The following is a 17,038-nucleotide window of genomic DNA, read 5'->3' as shown; positions in this document are numbered from 1 at the left end:
GTGCCATCTCATCTGCTCTTAAATGTTAAACCCCTCTCGTCTTGGCCGGTACTTGCTTGGAGACCAGCTTACATTCATGGTGACACATCAGACACAGCAGCTGGAAGATGGATGGGAGAAGTCTACCATGATCAAAACCTCCACAAGAGATAGCAGTAGCCGAAGGCTCAAAATTGATGATTTCTTCAGATTCAACTGCTATCATCAGAAAGAAAAATGTCTCCCTCAACAACCAGAGTTGGCCTAGGCTCTCCAGTGCAGCAGGGCCCAGCCCAAGCCCTGAGAAATCCTACTGAGTTGCCTGTGCATAAATGTAGATTGTAAATAGCAACAACCACCCAGTGTGAGCAAATAAAAACCAGGAATGAAGCAAGAGTAAACACACAAGTGAGAAAAGAATGCAACGCCCGAGATCCAGCCTAGAAATGTGTAACCTAATATGTAAGAAGAAAAAAAAATCCAAACGCCACTTACTTAGTGGCCGAGATGATCTGAAGCTTGTGGCTGAGCTGCAAAAAAAGCATTGCTGGCTTTTTCCTCCCAGTCCCAGGAGGGTTCACGAGAGGTGCACAACCGCTCCAAGAGCACCCCTGGGTCTCTCTGTTAGCACTGTGTGGCTGTGCAAGCCACCCCAAGGCACAGAGTTGCTCAGAGGGTTTTGGGTCCACCGGCTTGACCTTCTGTCCCACCAGGCCATAGCAAAAATTTGCTTGGGGAAGGTTCACCCCTAGCTGAGCTGAATGTGCCTGTGCTCAGGAGCCAGGGAGGTCTCTGTTTTACAGAGGGGTGTCTCAGGGTGGCCGGTCTGGGCTATGTGTGCTGGCTACATCCATTCTGATGGCAGGGCTTGGGATGGCTGCAGCTGTATTGAGCCGATACTAAAAAATAGTGCTGGCAGGAAACAAAAGTCTGGGGATTACACGTGTGAATGTTGCCACAAGCTGTCGCGAAGACAGTGTCCCAGTTCTGCTGTGATTAGGAGGCACTGGGACTAGTTAAGGTTGTCTAGTCTGAATTCATTATTTAAGCTCTCTCCAGAGTGAATGGAGAGACACAGATGTCGCCGGAGTCCTCTCATCTAAGGCAAGCGTCTAATTCAGGTGTGGTGAATCAGTTCCCAGAGATGCCCATCTCCCTCTGTGCTCTTAGGGAGCCTGAACTGCTCCCCTCCCCCTGACAGAGCTAAGACCAGGTGGGTGGTAACCTTCATTTCTCTGATGCATTTCAGACCACTCATGGCTGATTTGGACTTTTTTCAGTCAGGCTCTAGAACGGTCTGGTTTCACTTCACAGAGCAAAATGAAGCCTGGAAGTCCCATCTCTGCCAGTGGCTTCCCAGATAGTCCTGGGTGAGTCAGCTTTGCTCACAGACCACTCAGAAATAGGGCTGCTCCCTGCCTGGATGAGGGAGTCTGAGTCTGGTTTTCCTGCCAAAGCAAGGCATGATGGTGAAGGAACTAAAATCCAGTTGCTGATTTCACAGATGATGGCAGACCTCATCCCAAGGTTGTCCGCTCTGTGGGGACTTCCACCTCCCAAAAGGGTGGAAAGCTCCAATGAGTTCTGCTGCTCTGGAGAAATCTTCACCAAAGTGAAATCTGCAGGGGAGAAAAAAAAAAGCCCTTTTACAGCCAACAGCTCTCAGGCCCTGTTTTCCTGGAAGTAGCACCGATTTCTGTAAGTCCATTTGTCTCTGAAGTGATGAGTCTTACGGATCGGTGGTTCCCTCCTCACCAGTGAGCTGTTGCTCATGGAGGGGTTGAACCCAGTGCTCAGCTCCTACAACACACTCACTTGAGCCAGAATCGCTCCTCGCTTCCGATCAGCTGGGTTAGCCAAAGGCAGATATGTGTCCTAGGCCTTTGTATTTACTATGGGAGCTGTGATCCAGGATAGGTCCCACTGCATTTAGTGGTGTCACCTTATGATGGGAAATGTGCAGAAAGAGCACTCTGGAAAAACTAGGTTTCTTCCCAAGCTTTGGAGCCAGCCCAGCACTTCAGTGCCAAGCCACTGAAGCTGATGGAGACCCAAGGGTGGGTTTGAGGCTGGTGCAGTGCTCTTGCCCTGGGTGGGACATGAACCTAGGAGAAGCCACAGACCCACCAGTCAGTCGGGATCTTCTCTGGAAAGCTGCAGCCGTGTTTTAGCAGCAGCACCTCGTGATGTGGGGAATGCAAAGGTAAACCTCGGATAGCAGCACACACTGATCAGCAAAGAGAGAAGGAAAAGGAGTCAGGGTTCAAGGGATATTAAAGGCAGGGGAGAAGAATCCCAACCAATAGCAACACGGCACAGGATTAATCTTGGAAAAGTGCAAAAACTAGTACACAGGCAAGGGAGAGGGGAGGACAGGGGCTGTCCAGCCCCACACACTTGGGATCAGAGGAACGTTTTTGAAGTATGACCCAGCTCAAAGAGCAGCACTTTTCCTCTGATTCCCTGTAACAGATGAGCAGCACAGCAGAAAAGCTTATGAGCTGAGCTCTGAAAACAGCCTGTGATTATGTCTCTGCTATATTGGTACACCCCCCAGATGCTGCTGGAATCTCACCAGCATAAAAATGCTTCATACCAGTATAGCTCTCTCCCCCTTCCCATTTACGTGGGACAAAGCACTTTTATGAAGACATCCATGCAAGGGCAAGGGGTTATGTGGCTTTAAATACACTGAGAAGAGTGGCTAATATCCTTACATAGACTTAATCAAACAGTTAATTAAATTTGTGCCACCTCTGAGTGCCAGCCAACCCAGAGGGTCCATAATAATGGTGATGATAAAATAAAACAGACTCATGTAGAAGTTTTACAATAGGTATAAATAATTACAGTCACTCTGCTTGCCTGTGACTGTCAAACCTAATTTTCTTCCTCAAGAGCTCCATGGAAGGAGCTGTTTTCTATTCTCTGCTTCGTGCTGTGTGCCCATTGCAAGAACCAGCCGCCAGCTCTGTGGGCAGTACTGATGGAAACCCCATTTCAAGCAGGAAATCTCCTGTGTGGGGTCTCCAGTGGCTAGCAGAGGATGAGCTGTTGTTTTTTTCCTGAATATCCCGAGTGTGCGTCGAAAGAGAGGGTCTAAGAAGGTCTCTTTTCAGCTCTGTATTCACAAAACGCAGAGGAACTTACTGCCTCTGGGAGTGCTGCATTTCTAAGGCTTAGAAGGAACTGCTGGACCTGAACCCATCATTTGAGGCCCTGTGGAGCTTTCTGGACATCCATAGGCCTGCAGACAGGACACAGGACATGCCAGAGACCTCAGCCTTTCTGGAGCATCAGCTGGAAGCAAGGCAGGTCCTAATGTGGCTCTAAATTCCAACATGTGGGTGTTTGATCAAGTCTATATGTCAGTTGACTTTACCAGGAGACCCCCTACTCATCAGGAGATACCTATGTTTAGATGGCCTAATCTGTGAGTTAAAGCCCATCTTTGAGGTCCCTTTACTTCAGTTCCACCACAGACCTTCCATCTGTCACCAAGATGTGGAAAAGATGGATATATTAATGATGAGGCATCTAGAGATCACGCTGCTGTGGACCGTGCACACATTGCAGACAAAACACAGCCCTCCTGCTCCCCGACTCCCGGACCCTCCACCTTTATTGGGACTTTTTCAGTAACTTCCAGCATAGGTCTCATCTCACACACATGCGTGTAAAAAGCTCTCTCTCCATTTCCCACCCCCTTCTAGATCCCTTCTCCCTGAAAAGTGATTTCAGAGGAGAATAAAGGACAAACCTATGCAGAAAACCAGACCTGGGAACTATACTCAGGGATGCCACAAAGCCCACATAAGACGCTCCCTTATTGCATCTCTCCAGCTTTGACTTCGTGGTCTATTTTCAGCATAGTGAAAGATTTAGCAGTTTTGGAGCACTAGGTTTAGCTGTTTAGGGAGAAGGACCTACCTAGCCCTGCCACGCATGACCCAGAAGGTAGATTCGGATCTTTGACTCATCTGGAGGGGAAGTTGTTTCCCAAACACAACGGTTTGAGCCATTCGGTCACACACGTCTCCCCTCATGGGACGGCAGGAAAGCTCATGTTCCCTCTGCAGTGACTCATAAGCTGACAGACCGTTCCTGAAGCATCGAGGATAGAAGTACAGCTGTTCCCCCGGCCCCCTCCCTTCCCACATGTCATATTAAAGGGAGATCGGCTTACACATGCTCCGGTATGGATTCCTTAGGCTTTGTAATGCTGTGGCTATATATAAAGCCCTACGCTGGAAACTGAAGTACACAGACAGCTGCGATAGTAGCAAGCATTTCACATTCGCAGAGCTCTCACAGTCTGGAAGCAAGGGAGACCTGTGCGCTCAGTTTTGAGTAAGTTTCTTCACCAGAGGCTCAGATATTGATATAGATAAATAGAAATAGATATAGATATAGAAAAAAGAACAACTGGGAAAAAAAAGAAGCAATTACTCAGCACCATGGCTCAGCCTTTTGATCAAGTGGAGGAACTGCGCCTCTACCAGCAAACTCTTCTCCAGGATGGACTCAAAGACATGTTGGACCACAATAAGTTTCTGGACTGTGTCTTAAAAGTCAAAGGGAAGGAGTTTCCCTGCCATCGGCTGGTGCTGGCAGCTTGCAGCCCGTACTTCCGGGCGATGTTCCTCTCAGACATGGAAGAGAGCAAGAAGAGGGAGGTCAGTTTGGAAGATGTTGATCCGGATGTCATGGGCAAGATCCTCCATTATATCTACACCTCTGAGTTGGAGATCACAGAGCAGAATGTGCAGGACATCTTCTCCGTGGCCAACATGTTCCAGATCCCCTCCATCTTTACCGTCTGTGTGTCCTTTCTGCAGAAGAGGCTCTGCCTCAGCAACTGCTTGGCTATCTTCAGGCTGGGGTTGATGCTGGACTGTGCCCGGCTGGCTGTAGCAGCTCGGGATTTCATCTGTGATCGCTTTGCACTAGTCTCCCGGGACGAGGAGTTCTACCAGCTCTCCCCGGATGAGCTCATTGCCATTATCTCCAGTGATTCCCTCAACATCGAGAAAGAGGAGACAGTCTTCGAAGTGGTGATGAAGTGGGCAGGGACCAAGGACCGTGAGAGCCGGCAGAAAGCCCTACCTGTTGTCTTTGAAAGCATCCGCTTCCGCCTCATGCCCAAAGACTACATCAAGGACCACGTGGAGAAACACGCCATGGTGAAGTCCAGCCCAGAGCTGCTCAAGAAACTGCAGATGGTGAAGGATGCCCAGCAAGGCAAAATCACCGTGGTGAAGAAGAAGAAAGTGAAGAAAAGCAATGAAAAGCAAGCAAAAGACAATATTGTCAATGGAGCAGTAAATGAGGAAGAAGAGACAGAGGAGGATGCCCTTCCAGGGATCTTAAATGATACAATGCGCTTTGGGATGTTCCTCCAGGACCTCATTTTCATGGTGAGCGACAGTGGAGCAGTGGCCTACGATCCCACTGCCAACGAGTGTTATTTTGCCTCCCTGTCTGCTCAAATCCCAAAGAACCACATCAGTCTGGTGACCAAAGAAAACCAGATCTTCATTGTGGGAGGACTGTACTACAATGAGGATAGCAAAGAAGACCCGATGAGTTCCTACTTCCTACAGGTACTAGATTTATTTTTCTCTTGCTTCTGTGGCCAATTAGGAGCATCAGTGGTCTTCAGCTTCTGCATGATGCCATGTAATATCCATTGTCATGTGACGGTAAAATGAAAATTATAAATGAAGGTGATTCTTCTGCCTATATTTTTAGTGTAGATCTCACTGAGGGGGTTTTCTGGCTGTTGAGGGATGAGGCTGGAATGGGTAGGTAATGGGAATAAGCCTTTCTGGTCCAAATTCTGAGCAGAGGTCCAGTGTGATCAATGCATTTGGTCCAACCCTGGCTACCACAGGGCACAGTAACTGGAGGTTAGCAGCACCATGTTTTGATTCAGCTTTGCAACCATTCCGTTCTCTGGGTATGAATCCCCAGCAGAACATAGGGGTGACTTTACCAGGTACTAGCACAGGGAACAACGGCAGCTACAGCCACACAGCAAACTCTCCAAGGACGTGAGAACATGTCCTTACCTACCAATATGTGTCCCTTTTCCAGTGCTGTTCTTGATCCTGGGTGAAGGAAGCACGTGTGCTATTTTCAGCTCAGAGTCTCTGCCTTAGCCATTTCCCATCTTGTGCAGGGGAAAACCACGGTGGGTGTCTTTTGGGATTCCCCCAAGGAAGAAGTGGCTGTTCTAACTCAGCAATAACTAAAGCTATGATTAGATCAGCAAGATCTGAACTAGCCTGGGCTGCTGTCCAGGAGCACTTTCCCAGTAGCTAGCTAACACAAGGCACCTATCCTTCCTGACAACCTGTTAGAATCCAGTAAAACATCAGCCCTTCTCCCCCCAGTGCCCATAAATCTTGTTGTATTTCTCCTGTGACTTATGTCTGTTCTGCGAGGAAACAATAATGTCTCCAGGCTAATGCCTTATTGCATGGGTAGGTCTATACACCTGCATCATGTGTGCAGGGACTGTGCTTGTCCTCGCCTGGAAAGGGTTCATAGCCACTCTGCCAGGAGGCAGGCTATGGAGCCCATGCAAAACCCACAAAACAAGGAGCCAGTGGGAAGCAAACACAGCCCTAGAAAGTGGGATGGAGGGGGAGGAGAGTGGGAGCGCCAGGGGAAATGCTGTTTCGCACACAGTCCTTTGCACTGAAGGAGCTTTGACAGGAGAGGATGTGGCCAGCTCCAGCGCTCAGCTGTGCGGAGCAGATAAACAGGCTGCTTCATATTCAGCCAATACATGTGTCTAAAGATCAATGCTCTCATCAGTTTGGTTGCTGGCCAAGCAAGGTAATGCGTATGTACTTGCCTCTCTTCCTTCCCCTTCCCTGGGGGCTTTTCTCTGCAATTAGCAGCTACACCAATTAGCAACCTTTTAGTATACCGCATAGGAAAGGGAACAACACTGCTACCAGCCAGCTTGACTCGCCCCAAGCGGAAACTGCAGCCCTGTCTCACCTCCAGGGCCTTTCTGCCTTAAGCACAGCCTTACAATGCAGCAGCTGCCCAGCCGTACCGCAACCTCATCTGTATTAGCAGAAGTGCAGCAAGCAGGTCATGGGAGGTGATTGCTTCCCTTCGAAAGGACACTTGTGAGCCCACTTCTGGATGCTGTGTCCAGTCTCGAGCTCCCCAGTGCAAGAGGGACATTGAGGACTGGAGCGAGCCCAGCAGAGGCCACCAAGATGGTCAGGGCTTGAGAATAGGATGGACAGGGAGAGGCTGAGAGTTGGGTCTGTTCAGTCTGGAGAAGAGAAGGGGAAGGGAAGATCTCATTGGTGTCTGCAGCTACCTAATGGGAGGGTACAGAGAAGATGGATCCAGACTTTCTTGGAGATCCACATAGAAAAGACAAGAGGCAATGACCAGCAATTTCAGTAAGAGAAATTTCAGTTAGCTATAAAGAAAACTTTCACAACAGAGGCGATGCAGTACTGGAATGAGGTCCAGAGGGATTGCAAAATCTCTGTCCTTAGAGATGTTCAATATGTGACTGGACAAAGCCCTGAGCAACCTGCTCTAACTTCAAAGTTGTAGTTGCTTTGAGCAGGAGGGTAGACCAGAGACCTTCAGAGGTCCCTTCAATCTAAATTATTCTGTGATTCTAAATTACAAACAGCAAGATTTCTATATTCAGCTCCCAATTTCCCACTGACTCAGTGTGAAGCTTTGGGCATCTTGGGGCCATTTTTAGCTCCTTGCCCATAAGAAGGAGACAGTGGTCCTTCTGCAGCTTGCTGCTGCACTTGTGTTTGGAAGCTGCAGACAAGTCCCAGGGCTGGAAGGTGCTGTCAGATTGTAAAGGTGTGATTTATTGCTATCAATTTCATCGTGTAGCTCACAGTTCCTTTACGAGTAAAAGGTTCTTTTGAGCCTTTTTCAGCTGAAACTTCACGCAGATGTAGAGCAGCAGTTGTATGATAAACCCTTGAATCACCGTGTCAGTGCAGCAACATTTTATATCTTCTGAGTCTGTTTCTGTCTTGACAGATTTCAGAGCCACATTCCTCCTGCTGAAGCCAGGAGAGTTAGGTCAGGGACAGTTTAGACTTCAGGACAGGCACTAGTATATATAAATTCTGATAAATCCCAGAGGCCTTGCAAATTTTGGCAGGAACAAAATGATTCCATTGGCATTTCAGATGGAATAGGGTATCCTTCATTTGTCACTTCTAAGATTTATGCCCTGAAAACAACACTAAATCTATCAAGAAGCAGGAACTATCCCAGTGACTGAGCTGTTCAGTCCTCTGTTATAAATAACATGTATGTGGACCACAAATTACAAAGAGACAATAACCACAGGCACCCAGCTGAGGCCAAGTGTTTGGAGACAACCCAGAAAGTTGGAAGTTTTTTGGCCCCAGCCCATAACAAACAGTGCTTTAGGCAATGCTCCATCACAACTTCCTCTTGCAGAGTCCCACCAAGCTAGCCGCAATAGGTCACCTCAGACTTAACCTACTCCTCCACTGACATTCTGGACTAAAAATGTTGCCCCAGTCTACAGTTTCCATCAAGCTGTGGTGCCTAGAGAGCCTCTAGCCCCATGCTGCCCCATAATTTTTCACATTTTTCTCTGGTGGGAGGTAAGGCAATGCCTTGATCTACAGATGTCCAAGTACTCGCATCTCATCTCAGAATTGCCCCTTCCTCCACAGCAGGGCTTGTCTGCTCTCCCACGCTTGAGGCTCACACAGATAGTCATGGCAGAGCAAGGTCTAAACCTGGCTCTTGTCTATCCAGAGCTCTAGGCAACAGTACACACTTGCCCATAATGCCCAGCAGGGCATATCATCAACGCTGATCTTTCCAAATGAGCCTTTTAATTCTTGGTGCCAGCGGAGGGCTCTGCTCTCAGATATATCAGGAATTATCCTGCTAGCATTAGCTGATGTTTAGCCATCTGATCTGCTAGCTTCACATGAATCAGTCTCTTCGCCTATCAGATGGGGCTAACAGGACACTCCGATCAGCATGAAGAGCTCCCGTCTTTGCAGTACTGCCTCAGTCTCGTTGTGCTGTGTAGGCAGGCAGATATCGTGTAAATAGCTTTTGTGCAGACGCACACGTTTCATCTCACAAACTCTCACGCACGCTGAGGCGATATGGGACAAAATCAGTAACTTGCAGTGCCTCCTCCAGCTCAGCAGAAACAATTAATTAGGACACATTATTCCCAAATCACTGCTTCAATTCACCAATAGGGCAATAAACAGAGAGAAGAAAACACAGACAAGCACCATGATTTCAAATTTCATGAGAAGCAGAGGAGGAACATGATAACTGATCATTTGCCAGAAAGGAGAAGAATTGCCAGGAGAAGAAGCCATTTTACTATCAGGGGAGTGAGCTATGTAAGTGGCATTGCAGACAGCAGGCTGCTACCTGGCAGGGATGAAAAATGCCAGGATGAAACACTGCGGAATGTCCTACAGCTGGAGAGGTCCAGGTAAAATTTCTAAGGCTGCAGTACCTCAGCTCTTCCAGCCTCAGGAACGCTCTGTTATAGGTACAAGGTGAGACCCTCTCATCCCAAGACGACCAAACTTTTTCCAAGTCAAGCCTTTCATGTACAGCGCAGAACACGTTTCTGCAGGCATATCTCTGATTTTTCACCTTCTCGTAAGATAAATGTCTTATGATATATGACTTGGATTTGCACTAAGATCCCATCCTGCACCAGGTGCAGCAGCAACAGGTAAGGTGCAGGTGGAGAATGGTCCTGCAGAGCGTGCCCACCAGGAGTGACCAAGCTGGACATGGGAATGGACTCTGCTTGTTGCCCCTGTGCCCTGATTTAAGCTAAGCAAGCAGGCAGGGTGAACCCATCCTCTCTTACACACTAATGGCCGTGTCTTTCTTTCAGTACGACCACCTGGACTCAGACTGGCTGGGGATGCCCCCGCTGCCTTCTCCTCGCTGCCTTTTTGGCCTGGGAGAGGCAGAAAACTCCATTTTTGTGGTCGGCGGGAAAGAACTGAGAGAGGGAGAAAAGACCTTGGACTCTGTCTTGTGCTACGACCGGCTGTAAGTGTGTGCGCGCGAGTGCGGGGAGGGAGGTGTTTTCCAGGAGAAAGAGAAGCAGCTGGCTTGCAAATGACTCCGTCTCTGCAGGGACCAAACAGTTTTGGAGACAGGGCTTGAACTTCAGATCTAGACTCAGAGACCACGGGGATTGTTTCAAGCCGTACCTTGGGGCTTTGCGCTGTCTCTATCCAGCTGCTTGGTTTATTGTAATTGGAGCTGCTGGGGATGGAAGCCGTAATGGGGATATTATGTCATCAGGACTGAACTTTGAAGATGCTCACATGGGACCCATACAGATGAGCAAGGGGAGTTTTTCCTTCTGCTCTTCGTTATCATATGCCCACCGATTTGAGGTTCAGTGATCTTCACCGTCGTCTGGGAGCGCTGGGAGTGGGTTTGGTCAGGAAAGCGTGGTTTCACAGTACTCAGATACTGGGCTGGGGAGAGTGGGGCTCTTCTGCTTCCTTGCATGACGTGGCTACTCTTTTTCCTACTAATGAACTTTGCTCAGTCCTACAAAACCATGCACCTGTCTGGACTATCCCAGTTGCCCTACTGGAATAAAGCACTGCACAGCCTTGTAATAATCATCTGGAGGCTTAATATCAGATTATTTTTGTACAATGGGCTCTGAACCATGCTACGCTGTGACCTTTATTAAAAGGTACCATCCAGTTCTGCTTACACGAGGCAGAGATGTTCAAAAGACTGTTCCTGCCTGCCCCTAAGAAGCAGGAGTAGTAAGCGTTAACAAGCCTTTGCTCAGTTTATATTTAGATGTGTGTGCTGCAAAGTCTGTTTTATAGGCAGAGATTTGAAATCAGCTTCCATTCCCACAGAACATGGCATTTATCTGGCTCGGCAAACCCTCTGGGGAATGGCATTTCTCTCCTTCGAAGTGCGCAGAGGGTGGTTTGAATACAGGGTTGAAGCTGGCAGAGATACGATCAGCACCACTTATTTCTCGTATCAGGTGAAGATTTCAATTGTAACAAGCTATGGAGAGGGCAAAGTGCTGGTCTATGCGATCGTGTATTCTATTTAGGCCTGTATATCTCCCCCTGAATGTAACTGATTGATTGATTAATTTAGGTGTGATGAGCCTTCCCTTAGGTCCAGATCATCACGAATACACCCAAATGCCAGATGCCTCCATTTTTGGCTACCCGGCTCAAACAAATAAAGAAGTAAAAATAAAGGCCGGATTCTTAGGTGTGCCAAAGTCCCACCTGAGGACAGACCTGGAGACTCTGCCGTGAAAGATCAGCGGGGCTGAAAGATCAGAGGTACTGGTCTGGGTCGCCGAAGCCTTACAGCTGCATCGTCTGCTCGGCTGTCCTGCCTCACTGTGGCAGCTAGCTCAGAGGTTTCAGCACAGCGCTGCACAGCGTCACGTGGACATATCCCCCAGTGGCTCCTTGCTGAGCGCTGGCAAACCAAAGCACCCCCAAAACGGAAGGCAACAGTCAAGAAATAAATTTGCTGTCAGGATCTTGTGTCTCCCAGTCTCATGTTTTTTTAATTTTTACATAACACAGAAATCTCTGTCTCGCTTGCGTCTGACTGCTAGTGCTTGTAAACGAGGTGAGGCTCTGGGAGAAGAGGCGGTGTGTATGCACAAAGACCGAAAGCAAAGGATGCTGCAGAAAAGAATGAGCATTAGCATAAGCATCCTGTGTATAATTTTATTTCCCCTTTTTTAGGATCACAGTATTTACTGGTTGAATATTATCTCATTGGAAAACCTGGTATTTTTAAGATTGTGTTTTTAGTTTGTCAGGGTCTGCACTCATCTTTAGGTCTGGAAAGTGCCGTGTATTCTGGGTCCCACCCAACAAGCTACAAATCCTGTTGCATCCCATCTTTTCCTGATCCAGGTCCTTCAAGTGGGGCGAAGCCGACTCTCTTCCCTATGCAGTCTATGGCCACGCGGTGGTATCGCACAAGGATCTCATCTACGTCATAGGCGGCAAAGGAAGCGACAAGTAAGTCAAAAAGCAAGCAAAACCCAGGGAAACCCAGGGTGTCATCCCCCAAAGTAGTGGGAGTTCAGAGTATGAGTTCGTGCCTGCCTAACCTGAAGGCTATGGGTGGAGGGAACAAATGGATGAAGGCGGTTGGACGGGGTGTAAGATGTGGCATCCTCTCCTCACAGTTTGGCTGTGTTGCTGCAGCTCTTCCCAAGAGCTCTTAGGAGCCCTATGCAGCACAACTAACATCAGAGAGGTGTCACTGCCCTCACCACAGAGCAAGAGTATCACCCCTTTTGCTCACAATAAGCAAATTCACGCAGATTAGAGAGTTGCCGAAGTGCGAGAACCTCCTCCAGACTGGAACTTTCCTGTCTTCAAGCCTGGAGACCAGCCATGGAGCAGCACGGGCCTAGGAGCCAAACCCAGCCTGTGTATTTGCAACAGCAATGAAAAATCTCACCAGACCTGACCCTAGACCTGCCATCCATCGATTTCTGGCAGGAGACGGTGGCTCAGCAGAAACTGCCATTCTCAAGGAGCGTTATAGTGATTGCTTTGCAAGACGGAAGTATGACTGTTTGCAGAGCAAACATGGCATAATCCAGCAAAGATAGGCCCTGCTCTGAGAAGATAATGGTCTGAGAAGTGTATGTGTGTGCATGTATTCACACACACACACACGCACACACACACACACACACACACACAACACACACACACACACACACACACACACCCCCCTTACATTGCCATCCCGGGCAACAGGGACTTTATCGTTGACATTTTGCAGCATCAAGCTGAATCAGCAACACTTGAACACCACTTGGAAGGCTGCATGCAAGGTCTCGGATAGGCAGTTAGCTAGACAGGTCCTGACCCGGTTGCATGAACACAATGTTGAGCTTTCAGTATTCCTATCCAAAACAAGCACATGTGGAGGGGATGTTCTGCATGCATATGATGTCTCCAGGCATGGACATGCAGGCACCCAAGCAAATGCACTAGTGCCAGTATGGAGAGTAGCAAAATGTTTTCTGGAGACTACTCCGTCATCCCAGCTGAAGCCCCAAACTCCTGCAGTGCAAAGATGCCACTCAGCAGGCAATTGAGGGTCCTTTTCTCTCTTGTCTTTCTGTAGGAAGTGTCTGAAGAAGATGTATGTCTATAACCCAAATAAGTTTGAGTGGAAGGAGCTGGCTCCCATGAAAACTGCCCGTTCCTTGTTCGGCGCAACTGTGCACAATGACAAAATCTATGTGGCAGCTGGTGTGACTGACTCTGGCTTGACGAACTCAGTGGAAGTGTATGACATTGCATCCAACAAGTACGTACCATAGCACACCATGGGGTGTAGTTACACAAGGAGCATCTGTAGGTATATATTAAACATCCTGCCTCCAAGCATTTTGGAGTTTGCTCACAACTCCTGATAGTGGTTCTTCTCAGTCTGTATTTCTTGGACCACTGGGCATCACCGAGACCGTAAGTGGCCTGCAGCTGGGCTGTGCATTGCATCAGGCTCACATTCAAGGCAGTCCCACCAAACGGTGCAGACCCTGGGTGTGCTGCAGGGCTGTAGCTTCCTCTCAGCAGCATCACCCAACATGATGGATGTGTCCCTGCCTCGAGGTGGGCCATGAGGCTGCACTGCAGTCCCTAGCAGCTCTAGGTCCATGCGAGGCGTGCTTCACAGGTCATCATCTATTCTTTGCAAAATGAGGCTGAACTATGATGATGGAAATAGATATCTCTAGCAACAGTCAAAGAATGACCACAGTCCATCTGATCTAGCACTGGTTAATTCAGTTGCTGGTTACCAACTTCAGTCCAGCCTCTGCACTGGGGTAGGCAGGTTGCACTAACATGTCTGGTCTCTCAACATGGCAGGTGGGACACCTTCACGGACTTCCCCCAGGAGCGCAGCTCGGTCAGCCTGGTGAGCTTGTCTGGGATACTCTACCTGCTGGGGGGATTCGCCACGGTGGAGACGGAGTCAGGAGAGCTGGTGCCAACTGAGCTGAATGACGTTTGGAGGTAAAGACCTTTCCCATGGCTATTCCTGGGAGCACAGGAGATGGGAGGGAAGTTACGCAGTGAAAGCCACCAAAGGAACAGACAATTTCTCTCTTTCTTGATGCCTTTGGTATGAAACCAAGTGCTTTTATCCCAACATGAAACCACAGGCTTGACACAGTGTCTCTGGGTGAAACATTTGCCCTGTGCTGTGCTGGAGGTCACATCATTAGCTGATTCAGTGATTCTCCTGGCCTGACATATAAATGTAACTGGGAAAAATCTCACTCTTTAGCTTTTTTCTGAATTGACATTTTGCCCTGAGCTGGTTCTGGACCTCCCCTTTGGCTTAAAGCAATGTTAGTGCAAAGCATGTTCTTCCTGGAAAAAGCCAGTGCTCAGACTAGAAATCGAATTATCCTAAGTGGGACCAGGCAAACGGTCAGAAACCACTTTTTGACAGCTGCTAATACAAGGTTAGCAGCCCCTTTCCTTCCCTTCTGTGGCTCTAGATCACCTTCAGCAGGCATCTACTGGGCTGCTGGTGTTCACCATGGATGTTGACTCTTGGTGGCATCAATCCATTTCCCAGGGGAAAAATACACCGTCCCCTGTGCGACTACTATCTTGCATCCTAGTTATGCTAGGTATGCTAGCAAACCAGAGCACAGCTAGGCTGCAGCTCCCCGTGCCCCTCCCATTGTCCACACTGTGGACAAATGACGTCTGTGGGACATCGTGTCGTGCACCAGAAGCTCCAGCTGCTGCAGGGAGGACCTGAATGGGGAAGACGAGAAGCTTTGCTCGCTGTAATTTTCCGTTTGTCTCTCCTCAGATATGATGAAGAACAGAAGAAGTGGGAAGGGGTCCTCCGAGAGATCCAGTATGCTTCTGGTGCCACTTTCCTTCCCGTGCGCCTCAACGTTTTGCGGCTAACAAAGATGTAACAAGGAGCGGTTTATTTTTTTCCACGGGGCTCTGGGGCAAGGAGGGAGCAGTGGGGGGTGTGTGGGGGGGGGATGGAGGTCATGCCTGTCAGCGCAGGGATGTGCCAGGATTTCTCTGCAAACGGTGTAGGACATTGCATCTGTGATTGTTACCATTTTATCTAGTCAAACAGGAAAGGGGAAAAAAAATCATCCTGAAGCCTTATGGGAACTTAAAGTTGCTCACAGCATAACTAAAGAAGGGATCTGGAGACTGCAAGGAGCTGGGGTAGACTAATGAGCATGGAGCACAGACCTCCTCCAGTCTCAGTAGACAGGACAAAAAAGTCTATATTCTTGTTCCACTTCTTTCTCCAGCTTCTTCCCTAACTTCTCAACCATTGCTGAACCTCCCCAACCACACGTGGAGGCAGAAAGTGGCTCCCAAGGGGCTAAGCTGAAGTTCTCCCAGGCAAGGAGGTCTCTGATGCATTTTTCCCACCTAAGGTAGCTGTGAGCAGACCCCACAGCATGGTGCTAGACCCCCCCCTCCCCCCCCCAATTGAGAAGAAAAGGAGAGCAGATGCAAAGGCAAGTGGTACAGGTCGGACTTGGGGGACTTTGGTGATCTCCAGTGTGATGACAGTTGTTGGGGCGAGACAGTGGAAAGAAAAGAGCATGTGTGCATGGGCAGGAGAAATGCCTTGGACGTCGTGGTGGAAAGAGTTTTAGTTCCTGTGTCTCCACGTAATCTTTGGACTGAAGAGATGCCAGGAGCTAAGGTCTGCAGGAGGGGCAGAGCTGTGCAAGCAGTAGGGTAGGCAAGGGGGAGACGGGGAGGGAGGGCCATGTGTGGTCATTGCCATCCTTTCGGGCTGATCAAGCAGAGCTGCACCGTTTCCACCTTCGATCACAGACTGCAATGTCGTCACCTCTGGCTGGACAAATGCTGTTTGTTGGGGAAAGGTTTTATATTTATATTGTCTCACTTATTTTTATTTTTTTTTTTAAGAATATCCTAGTTTGCAAAGTACATGGAGATTTCAAATGTGTTTGGTTCAAAGAGTTTCCTACTGAGGATTTTTTTTTTTTTAAGTTATCCATAATGATATTTTGATAGAAACATAACCTTATTGGCAGCAGGACAGAGATCTGTCAGTGTGAAAAATCTCCTGATACCCACACCATCCAACCAGTGGTTTATTTAAAAATAAATTATTAAAATATGGGAAAAGAAATTCTCAGTGTATGCTTATTGATAGAGCTGTAATGGCCTGTCCACAGCAACCAAACATAAGGACCAAGCAAAAGGAGGATCAGAAAGCAGCGGTGAGGAAGGTGCCTCATGTGAGGGTGGCATCCCCATGGGACACCTAGGATATCCCATTTCTTTGCCTCTCTCCAAACCCCTCCAGAGCCTTTTTCCTGAAAAAGCTTACTGAGAAACATGGCAAATAATCCCCCCGCCATGGCTCTCACTGCCCCTCTACCCCCTCCACTGAGCCATTAGCAAGCCAGAGCCACCATCTCCATCCCCCTGTGTCTTCCCCACCTGTGTGGCCTCGCAGGCTCCTCTGCCAGCTGCCTGCCACTCTACGCAGATGGCCATAGCTTTTCTTCTTCTTCTTTTACCCCCTTTGGACCCTAACTTTAGCATTCACATCCCCGAAGCTTGTCTCTGCAGATATGAGACTTAGCAACTTACCTAGGAAGAGGAAAGCAAGCCTGATACCACCATGATCTCATGATACCAGGAACAAGGGTGGTAATCAATAATAAAAAAGAACAAATACAAATTTTCCAAAATAACACCCCCCCCAAAGCAGCATGAAACTTCTGGTTTTATCAAAAAAAAATCACAACTGGCTCATCTGGTTGTCCTCTTCAAAATACAACCCTGGAGAAACTATACCACATCTGGAAGAGGAGGCTATCAGCATAAGTAAAGGAAGCAGAATTTCATCCTGGTTTCATTTTAAGGATTAAAAAAAAAAAAAAAAAAGTTACAGGGCAATCACTTAGAGGACAATCACATCAGAATGGTAACAAAACATTTTTAACAAG

At 48.3% G+C, this 17,038-nt stretch overlaps 1 protein-coding gene across 1 annotated transcript; it reads left to right on the top strand.

Annotated features, from left to right (window-relative positions):
• The first annotated feature begins 4,319 nt into the window (after window positions 1-4,319).
• KLHL40 (kelch like family member 40) lies at window positions 4,320-14,995 on the top strand. Its single transcript, XM_013940146.2, has 6 exons — window positions 4,320-5,582; window positions 9,902-10,062; window positions 11,940-12,047; window positions 13,174-13,359; window positions 13,923-14,069; window positions 14,884-14,995. The coding sequence occupies exons 1-6, from the start codon at window positions 4,437-4,439 to the stop codon at window positions 14,993-14,995; spliced, it is 1,860 nt and encodes a 619-aa protein (XP_013795600.1). The 5' UTR covers window positions 4,320-4,436.
• Window positions 14,996-17,038: the final 2,043 nt, after the last annotated feature.

The sequence above is a fragment of the Apteryx mantelli genome, chromosome 2 (assembly GCF_036417845.1).
Source record: "Apteryx mantelli isolate bAptMan1 chromosome 2, bAptMan1.hap1, whole genome shotgun sequence".
NCBI classification, from domain to species: domain Eukaryota; kingdom Metazoa; phylum Chordata; class Aves; order Apterygiformes; family Apterygidae; genus Apteryx; species Apteryx mantelli.
Note: the sequence above shows the minus strand (reverse complement) of the source record. Positions and strands in the feature narration are given on the sequence as shown.